Source organism: Prunus avium, chromosome 1 (assembly GCF_965620075.1).
Source record: "Prunus avium chromosome 1, drPruAviu1.hap1.1, whole genome shotgun sequence".
Classification (NCBI taxonomy): Eukaryota; Viridiplantae; Streptophyta; class Magnoliopsida; order Rosales; family Rosaceae; genus Prunus; species Prunus avium.
In genome coordinates, this window is record NC_142284.1 from 2,158,264 (window position 1) to 2,169,636 (window position 11,373).

An 11,373-nucleotide genomic window follows, 5' to 3' on the forward strand; every position below is an offset into this window, starting at 1 on the left:
CAACCTTTTATTCTACATGGGAACTAATTCCTACGGCCTTGATCACAAGGTAGCCAACCTATGCAGGTGAAACTGTGGCAACAATTTTCTCGACACTTCTCATCTAAACTGAGGGAGGTACATGCTGTGTAGTGTTTCTCAAATTGACTGTTTTACGAGGAATAGGGAAACTTGATTGGGTCTATTTTGTTGAGTTATGTGAACCAAATATTTGATAAAATAAGTACATATAATGAATGATATCACGATTAATAACATCAAGACTTTTTGTATAAAACTACACAAATATCCAATTGTGCGGACGATTAAGTTTGGGACATTATTGATGTTGGCAGTAGTTTTATTGGTTTTAGTTCAACTTTTTACTAGTACATAAAGGGGGCCTCAACCTTTTATTCTACACGGAACTAATTCCTACGGCCTTGATCACAAGGTAGCCAGCCTATGCAGGTGAAACTGTGGCAACAATTTTCTCGACACTTCTCATCTAAACTGAGGGAGGTACATGCGGTGTAGTGTTTCTCAAATTGACTGTTTTACAAGGAATAAGGAAACTTGAACCGAACTTCAACGAGTTCTAGCTCAGTGGAAAAAGGCATTGATTTGCAGACTAGTGATCTCAGGTTTGAAACTCTATGACACCTTGATATTGTATGTGTGAGATACCCCTTTTCCATTGTATATAATATAATTATAAGAATAAAAAGGGATATTTAGTTATATACCTATTTTTAGCACTAGTGATATAGATAAACCCTACACCATTTAATTTCTATAAACAAACCCAAAAAAACCCAAAAAATGACAATTGGACCTATTTAATTTAATTTTGATTATTAAATTACTTTGATGCCATATTAAGTGTTTTTGGTTTTTTTTTTTTATATGAGGTTTTGGGGTTGCGCTTGTTTTAAGAAATCGATGGCAATTTTGTAATTTATAAGAAGTTCGAAGCTTTTTTGTTATGTTGTAAATGGGCTTTGGATGTGTTTCTAAAGTCCATTTCATATGAGGTATTTTTGTTTTAATAATTAATTTGGACCCATATATTGGGTATAATAGTGAATCTCCCTTAAAAAAAACTTGAATTGAACTTCTGGTCCAACAAATTTGGTTCAAATCCCAAAAGGGTGCAAACCCCAAAACTTTTGGTTCAATAAATTTGGTTTGATATCTCAAATTTATATGTTTAGCCATGTTGTGGTTTGCTATTCACCGAGAAATCAAACTCTATCTCTTTTTAGAGCCATATGTCTTGTTCCAATAAGATTTTTAACAAGTTTAAACATTTTGCTTTCCCGTAATACCCACTGCAGCATTAACACTTATTTATTTATTTATGGGGAGCACTAGATTAGATTGGAAAATGCCTATATTTTATGCACATTTATAGCATAATATGGACATTATTGTCTAACTTAGTGGATAAATGGGACTATGAGAGGTTGATGGCTAAAACTTATCCCATCTAATCCCCTTGAAAATAGAGGGATTATGAGGGATAAGTTTCAGTTATCAACCTCTTATGAATAGTCATCCTTCATCCTCCAAGTTAAACAGTGTAAGGATGGTTTCGGCAAATATTTGGGCCTTGAAGCAGATTTTGGTGCATCTAAAAAACAGATTTTTGAATTTGTGCATCAGAAAATTGGTGGTCGGCTACACGGATGGGCTGAGCAATTTTTATCTGCTGTTGGGAAGGAGATTTTGATCAAAGCTGTGGCCATGGCAATGCCAAATCATGCCATGTCTTGTTTCAAGTTACCGGTGAGCTTATCCAATCTTCCATGAGAGAACACGACATATTGAGATGAATTGTCATTTTATTCGTGACAAAATACTTGAAGGTACTGTTTCTACATGGCATGTGAATTCTTCACAACAACTAGCTGATACATTTACGAAACCTTTGGGCAAAAAGAAGTTTTCAGCTATGCTACGCAAATTGGGCGTTCTTGATGACATTTACTCTTCAACTTGAGGGGTAGTGTTAGAAAGTAAATATATTTTAGATAGGAAAAAAATTTGTAATTGATTCATATCCAATCCTTCCCTTAGATGGAATTCTTGTAGAATTCCTTATTGTACTAGGAAAACTCATGCATATATTTTATATTAATTAATGAAATATTCATTCAAGCCAAATATCTTTTTCTACAAAACTTGCACAAAAGTAACATAGTTGTGACCTCTAACCTGTCCAACACGCCTGTAACCCCACTTAAAATTTGTTTAGTAAACAATTGTAATACTGAGGTGGATACTTCTCTGAAACAGGAAGAAAATAAATAAATAAAGTGACGTAGACACTGACCCAAAATAATGACGTAGACTACTATGAGGTCGGCAATTAACGGTGGATGACTTTGTCACTTGTGAAGAGTCGTGGACTTGTGCGCATACAAAGTATATTTTGTGATTTCGGATCCGATCAGCACGGCAGAAAAGATTAACTTGTTGGGATTGAAGCCGGCAAATTGGGTTTCAATCTTTTCGATAGGCATATAGAAAGCATATTTCATGATATCTTATTAAAACTCAAAAACTCACATGCATGTGGCTTTCCATGGCGGGTGGCAATCCTCAACTTAATGAAATATATAATATTATTAGTGCCTAACTGGGGGGGTTCTGGAATGTGATTATTATGTACATAGGTGCACAGATGTGAAGAGTAGTTGAATGTTAAGAAACTTTACACAGCCGGATTTATAAGATGTTGAGCTACTTTTTTCATTATAAATTGTATTGAGATCGAAACCTCAACTTCTTTCAATTGCAATCTTGAGCCACCTCAGATCCTCAATTGCAAAGAGGAATTAATTGCTCCTATTTCATAAGCAATTGCTATTTAAGAATATGATCGAGTGACTCAAAATAATATTGGAGAATCAAATCGATAAACTGAAGACAGTTGAGGCTGAGGGAGAGAGCACTGACTTTCCATTCATGAGCTGCATATATAAATCAAGTCGCGATCCATGTGTGAAACCGTAGACTGGTCATTTCAAAATACTGTGCTACATGGCAAATTGGGTATTTTATATATAGTAAATTTGAGGGCGATCCGCTTTTTGCGTAGTTTACATGTTACCGTCCATCCGTCAGATGAAGAAGCAAAGGCTATAAAAAGGTATAGTTTCATAGTGGACAAGGCACATTGAGCTCACTTGCAACACTTGCAACACTTAGAAGCCATCCCTAGTTGTTAATCATGAACAGCATCCGGCTAAATGAGTTCAGCCATAACGGGTTTACCTTAACCGAGACAGAAATCTTGGAGATCATTTGTGAAAACCATGCTCCTGAAAACCTGTTAATGATGTAGTCAATTAATGTGTTAATTATGTAGTCAATTAATGTTTGGCACCTACTATGTTTGGCACCTACAATATTTGGGGGGCTTGACTAGGTTGGTTGCCTAACTAGGTTGGTTGCCTAACTTGGTGGGCTTAGGAACTTGTATATATATGTGTTGATTGTAAGTAATGAGAGATATAAGAAAGAATTCTAAACCAGAAAATCTTTACACAAATCTCTACACTTTGTTTGGCATGGTATCAGAGCAATCGATTTTGGTTGCCTCTGCATAACATTGTTCTACCTTGTTCTACCTTGTTCTTACCTTATTCTTGCCTTACCTTGCCTCTACTTAATCTTGCCTTTACTTCTTTGCTCCTATATTGTTCCAACACAAAACTTGTGTTGAGTTCCCTTGGTTGTTTTATCCTTCCGCTGCATATACTTATCCCGACTTATCTCATGGGTGACGCCTCCGACTCCTCCAAGGCTAACTCCTCTACTCCACCAGTCCGCTCCTCTCACGACTACCCTTCTCAAATCACTCCAGATAAGTTGGATGGGTCCAACTACTCTGCATGGTCTCGTAGTGTTCGTTTGGCCATAACAAGTCGGCGTATGGCTGGTTTCATTAATGGTAAAAAATCTGCCCCTGCCATTGATGACCCCAGCTATGACACTTGGGATGAAGACAATTGTTTGGTGCAGTCATGGCTCCTCAACTCCATGACCAAGAATGTTCGTGCCTTATTTGATCACTGCCCAACAGCTTGTAAGGTGTGGGAAGCAGCTCAGAAAACCTATACTGTTACTCAGAATAGCTCTAAGTTGTACCAGCTCCGCCGTCAGTCAGTCACCACCTCTCAGAATGGTGAGCCTGTGAGTGTTTTCTATGAAAAATTGCATCTAATTTGGCAGGAAATCGACGTCCTTCGTCCTTGTAAGCACACAAATCCTGATGGTGTGGCGCTTCACCAACAAGCACTCGATGCCGATCGAGTGTACGATTTCTTGGGAGGACTCGATCCTCAATATGATTCAGTCCGTAGCCGGATCCTTGCTATGAACCCAATACCACCTGTCCTTGAAGCTTATGCACTTGTGATGGAGGAAGATAGTCGCCAATCCTCCATGCTTGGAAGTAGCAGTGCCATGGCAGTCAAGCCCTATCGGGCACCCCACCGTGCATCCTCTGGGCTGCCCCCTCGTGGCCTTAAACCTGATGATGCAAAAGGAACTCGAAAATGTACCCATTGTGGTGGTGATCACCTTGTCGAAAAATGATTTAAACTTCATGGTTATCCTGAGTGGTGGGATACACACAAGACCCGCAATATGACACCCAAAGCTGCTTGTGTCATGACTACCGATGCATCCCCGTCTCCTGCCTTGCTATCTAACTCCAACCCCAACTCAGGTACGCATCCCACTACATGGATAATTGATACTGGTGCCACTGATCATATGACTTTTGACTCTAACCTTTTTTCTAAACTGTCTACTCAGTCCCGCCATCCTTACATTACTAGTGCCAATGGGGTCCCTTCTAATGTTGCTGGAGAAGGGACCATATCACTTTCCCCTTCTCTAGTTTTACCCCATACACTCTTAGTTCCGTCTATTAATTGCAATTTATTATCAGTTGGAAAATTACTTGATTCACATAATTGTTATGCCACCTTTTATCCTTCTCATTGTACATTTCAGGATCTTTTGACTCACGAGACGATTGGGCATGGTAAACGGAGAGGGGGGTTGTATTCTTTGACAGTCTCACCACCGCCACCACCACGTGCCGCTCATACTCATGTTCCAAACTCACATGCTCACCAACAGATTTGGCTCTGGCATCGTCGCTTAGGACATCCATCTTTTGCTTATCTTCGCCGGTTGTTTCCATCTTTATTTCGAGGTCTAGTTGATCAAAAATTTCAGTGTGAAACGTGTGTATTGGCCAAAAGCCATCGTGCCGTATTTCCCTCAAGTGATAATAAAACAGAATTTCCTTTTGAGTTGGTTCACTCTGATGTTTGGGGTCCTGCTAAAATCTCTTCTAATGGCAAAAGATGGTTTGTTACATTTATAGATGACTGCACCCGCATGACATGGGTGTACTTGCTCGCCCATAAAAGTGATGTTACTACCACAATCCGGGAATTCCATGCTATGATCACCACTCAGTTCCAAGCATCCATCAAAGTGTTCCGGTCCGACAATGGTGGGGAGTATGTAAATGGTGCCTTGGCTCAATTCTTCAAGGACCAAGGCATCATCCATCAAACCTCCACACCCTTCACTCCACAACAAAATGGTGTCGCCGAACGGAAGAATCGCCAATTACTTGAAGTTGCCCGTGCCTACATGCTTGATAAATCAGTTCCTCACCACTTATGGGGTCATGCTCTTCTCTCTGCAGTCTATGTGATTAATCGAGTGCCTAGTAGTGTTCTGGATTTCCAAACTCCACTAGATACCTTGGCTCATCACATCTCTCTTCCTACCATCCTTAAGTTGCCTCCTCGTGTGTTCGGTTGTGTTGTTTATGCTCATGTTCCTTCTCATCAACGGAGTAAGCTGGATCCGTGTGCCCTCCGATGTGTGTTTGTTGGATATGGCTTGAATCAAAAAGGATACAAGTGTTACCATCCTCCTACTCAAAAGCTCTTTGTCACTATGGATGCCACTTTTCATGAAGATTTGGCCTACTTTGTGGTTTCCAAGACCCCTTCTCTTCAGGGGGAGAGGGGGAGTGAAGAGAAGGACTCATCATTTGAAGAAACGATCGAAAAATATACTGAAAAAAATGGAGAAGTGCCTGAGGCGACCAGTCACGAAGAATCCAGCGACCAGTCGCGTTTTCACAGAGTTGAAAATCCTGAAGATCTTGATCTTCTCAGTTCTGACCTCAGTGAAGACCTTGAGACTATGGAACCAGAAGGTGATCCAGATGCCCCAGATGATCAACTACAAAATACAACCCCTCTTGCCCTGCCACAGCATCATTCGTCTAGTGATGAAGAAGTACTTGAGGTAATCACTGAGCCACCTAATGTTGCACCATATATACTTCCACCTAGATCCACTAGGGGAAAACCTAAACCTCAATATTGCCCTGACCTTAATGCTAAATCTAAATACCCCATCAATAACCATGTGTCCACTCATAGATTGTCAAAGTCATATGCATCATTTGTCAATCAATTATCTACTGTATGTGTTCCAAGTAAGTGGCAGGATGCTGTGACAGATTCTAGATGGATTGAAGCAATGGCAATTGAAATGGAAGCTTTGAAAAAGAATTCTACATGGGAAATGGTTCCTTTACCACATGGGAAGAAACCAGTTGGATGTCGGTGGATATACACTGTTAAATACAAAGCTGATGGATCCATAGACCGATACAAAGCTCGATTAGTGGCCAAGGGATATACACAAACATATGGAATTGACTACCAGGAGACGTTTGCACCAGTTGCCAAAATCAATACTGTACGTGTTCTCATATCCTTGGCTGCAAATCTTGACTGGCCACTACTGCAATATGATGTAAAGAATGCATTTCTTCATGGGGACTTACAAGAAGAAGTATATATGGATCCACCACCAAGGATTCCTATGACATCCGGTCCTAATACCGTATGCAAGCTAAGAAAATCTCTGTATGGGCTAAAGCAATCACCCCGAGCCTGGTTTGGGAGATTTACTGATTCCATGAAGCGATTTGGGTACACTCCGAGTAGCTCAGATCACACATTATTCTTAAAGCATCGTGGTGGAAAGCTTACGGCCCTGATCATCTATGTAGATGATATGGTGGTTACCGGTAATGACAATGAAGAGATGCATAATCTACAGAAGCTCCTTGGAAGTGAATTTGAGATGAAGGAACTGGGTGAGTTACAATATTTTCTTGGCATTGAGGTTGCTAGATCTAAACATGGCATATTTCTATCCCAAAGAAAGTATGTGTTAGATTTGTTGACAGAAACAGGAATGCTGGATTGCAAGCCAGCTGACACACCTATTGAACAGAATCACAAATTGGGAATGTATCCAGATCAAGCTCCTACTGATAAAGAAAGGTATCAAAGGTTAGTTGGGCGATTGATTTATCTATCCCACACACGCCCTGACATAGCTTATGCTGTGAGTATGGTAAGCCAATTCATGCATCAACCAAGTGAAGCTCACATGAATGGAGTAATACGGATAATGCGATACTTGAAGACTGCCCCTGGAAAAGGATTGATGTTCTCCAAACATACACACATGGATCTTGAAGGATACACTGATGCTGATTGGGCAGGGTGTATCACGGATAGACGTTCAACTTCTGGATATTTTACATTTGTGGGTGGCAACTTAGTTACTTGGAGGAGTAAGAAACAAAGAGTTGTAGCAAGATCCAGTGCTGAAGCTGAGTTTAGAGGAATGGCTCAAGGAGTATGTGAATTGCTTTGGTTGCGGAGATTACTAAAGAATCTTGGCATTAAACAAGTGAATGCCACAAACCTATATTGTGACAATAAAGCTGCCATCGAGATAGCACATAATCCAGTACAACACGACCGTACTAAACATGTGGAAGTCGATCGACACTTCATCAAAGAAAAACTGGAAAAAAAGATGATTAAGTTTCCGTTCGTAAACTCAGAAAATCAACTGGCTGATATTCTGACAAAGGCAGTGTCAAGTAGAGTTTTCAATGAGTCTATTGACAAGTTGGGCATGCGTGACATCTTTGCACCAACTTGAGGGGGAGTGTTAATGATGTAGTCAATTAATGTGTTAATTATGTAGTCAATTAATGTGTTAATTATGTAGTCAATTAATGTTTGGCACCTACTATGTTTGGCACCTACAATATTTGGGGGGCTTGACTAGGTTGGTTGCCTAACTAGGTTGGTTGCCTAACTTGGTGGGCTTAGGAACTTGTATATATATGTGTTGATTGTAAGTAATGAGAGATATAAGAAAGAATTCTAAACCAGAAAATCTTTACACAAATCTCTACACTTTGTTTGGCAAAACCATCCCAAGTTTGATGTCCGTTCTCTTTTCTTCATCACTGAAAACATCATCAACCATTCGACCCATACCTCAATCGTATCGAAAAGTGATGAGATCAAGCCCCAAAACTTCGACAACTTCATCTCCCCACTGTGCGCTCTCAAGTCCATTGGATGCGAGGTCATACCAATTTCTTTTTCTTTTAATTCAATTGCATGACCAAAATGATATATGCATATGCATGATCATTATTTACTTTCTTACACATCTAAGTCTTTGTTTGCTCTTGAAATTTCAGATGTCATGTAAGGCTGTACGTGAAAATAGTGCCCAAACCACAACCCTAGGAATATTTGGAAAGCTAACCAAGTATTCATGGGAAGCGAAAGCAGTGCTGGCCCTAGCAGCCTTTGCTATGGAATATGGAAATTCCTGGCTCCTTTCCCAGCTTTACCCCCAATCTGACCAGCTTACCACTGCACTCGCAATCCTTAATCGTGTTCCACTCCTTCTCAATTCCACCGCAAATTTTAAGAAACAGCAGGGAACAGTTGTTGAGCTCAACAAAACAATCAATACGACGCTGCAAGTGATTAAGTGCATCCTTAAGCTAGATGAACTTTCTGCACATACTGATCCAAACCATGCATCATTGAAGAGTGCCAAAAAGGATGTCCCAATAAATACATATTGGTCAATCTTAACCATCGTATCTTGCGCCACGGAGGTCTTCTATCTTACTAGAGATGAGTAAGTAGTTCGGGCATGCTTTCTTTTATTCATGTCGTAACCATATAGACACAATTAACTCATTGAGACCATGATTTCCTCCATTTCAGAGAGAAGCCACAAGCTGTTTCAATTCTATCCCACTTTGTTACTAAAAGAATCAACGACATCCTAGCCAAGCTTAAGAGACAGCTTACAATCTGTCGAAAAGAAATAGGTGGGATGCTTGTGGATGAATTATATAATATTGAACTTGACATTTAATCCAGTGCATGCAACACTGAATATTTTGTTTCGTTCTTCTTTTTTTTCCTTTCTAATTTATTTGACACAGATGAGCCAAAGATCTATTGGAAGCTCCTGAAACATGTAGCCCATGCCCCTCGTAAAATTACGCATGTCTTCAATACTCTGATTCTTTTCAAGGATGATGCTTATGCGAAGCCAGCAACCCTTAGTGTCGGTTACACCAACATGGAGGTTTGCTCTCATAGCACATTGCTTTTTGTAATATTTAGTATGCTGTTACTAATTTTGACACTTCACCATTTCAAATCTTTTTTTGTTTCCTCTTTCTTTTTTCTTTTTTCTTTTTTCCACACAGGTTTTTGATATCGACGTGCTGGACGGAAAGTACATAACATTTTACATTTCGACCCTAGACAATGTTTCTCATAAAGATATTTTAAGTCTTAAAGAAGTTTATGAGGGAACTGAAAACAACCAGTGTAAGATTGTGTGGATTCCTATTGTGGAGGACTGGACTGAATATGGAAGAGAGGAGCAGTTTATGGAATGGAGGTCTAAGATGCCGTGGTACGCAGTGCAGTATTTATCGCCTGCAACCATCAAGTACATCAAGGAGGAGTGGTACTTTCAGAATAAACCTTTGTCGGTGCTGATGAACCCACATGGAGATGTTGAAAATCTGAATGCACTCAACTGGATTCGGATACACGGAATCAATTTCTTTGCTTTCCGAAACGTTAATGTCAAGACATGGATTGCGCCCGTAGTGCAAGAAATTATCACCCCGACATTAGATACCTGGGTAAGTATGTAATAGTTGTTCGACACTAACCATCTATTTTTAAGTCTTCATTCAAAGATCACCTTTAAACAAAACAAAAAATCATCCTAATTGGAAACCATTTAATTATCATCATGAAATTTTAATGTTCATAAAAACACAGCGTTCGTTCGTCTATTTATTTGATAATAGTTTGATGCCTTAAAATGATGTCCAAATTAGCTAATATTTCCCAAAAATAAAATGTATATGAGTTTTATCCGCAAATCCCGAATTAGTGTATATAACTTATTGTTCGGTCGATAGATGAAAGAGGGAGAATACATTTTCTTCTATGGAGGCACAGATGACTACTCGATGGAGCGGTTCAGAATGAAAGCAAACTCCGCAAAGGTTTCCATCCTTGAGGAATTAAAAATCCATATCAAGTTATTTTGTGTGGGGAAAATGGAAAAAGGAAGAAGCCTCTCAGATGACTCAAATGCTGGGGGCTTCTGGTCAAGCATACAAAGCTTGTTGTCTACCTTATCTGATTTTAAGCTGCATGGGGAGCACACGGCCTTGAGAAAACAAGTCCACAAGCTACTTTCCTACAAAAACGATGAAAGTGGATGGTGTGTGCTTAGCAAAGGGTCTAGTGTCGTCACCAGTGGTCATGGCTGGTCAATTTCTAGGGTCTTGGATGAATTTGACCAGTGGAAGCAACAGATTTCACATGAAGGGAACTTCGGAACGTGTTTCCAAGCATACCACGAAAAGGTTATAGCTCAGACTACAACTTCTGGTGCCCACTCTGCCGGCTGCAGCTTTGGCAATGCTAGAAACATGGAGTGTTGCCCAGTCTGTAAGAACCCCATCGAGGCAACATTGGTGAGCTATAAGTGCTGTCTCATGTGCAATCTCACTCCCTACTAATTGTCGCCATGCAATTGGTACTAGATACGACCGAGGGAGGTTACCAACTCCATCCAGGGTTCAGAGTTCGTAGTTCATATTTGCATGTGTTTAATTTTTCAGTGAACGTCGGTCCTTAATAATATGAGGATTTTCGAATGTCCTCGTTTTAATAATATGATTGTGAATGTGATAATCACCGATGTATATGTTCGTCGGTTTGATTTCCAGAACTACAAGATCAAGTAGTTATGTTCATGTTTTGAATATCAGTGCATCCATGTCATGTTTCGCTACACACAGATACAACTTTTTCATCCTCCCTCGCAATGTCTTTCTAATTTCTTATTATAGACTCTGTAGGGTGGATTATATGACGAAAATTACCAAGTTCATAATTCAAATTTTGA

General features: G+C 39.7%; 1 protein-coding gene across 1 annotated transcript; it reads left to right on the forward strand.

The window, feature by feature from the left end:
* Positions 1 to 3,214: 3,214 nt before the first annotated feature.
* Positions 3,215 to 10,984, forward strand: LOC148297131 (protein SIEVE ELEMENT OCCLUSION B-like). The gene is made up of 7 exons (XM_088246945.1): positions 3,215 to 3,308; positions 8,327 to 8,490; positions 8,609 to 9,060; positions 9,150 to 9,256; positions 9,374 to 9,519; positions 9,644 to 10,090; positions 10,376 to 10,984. The coding sequence occupies exons 1-7, from the start codon at positions 3,215 to 3,217 to the stop codon at positions 10,982 to 10,984; spliced, it is 2,019 nt and encodes a 672-aa protein (XP_088103071.1).
* The last annotated feature ends 389 nt before the right edge of the window (positions 10,985 to 11,373 follow it).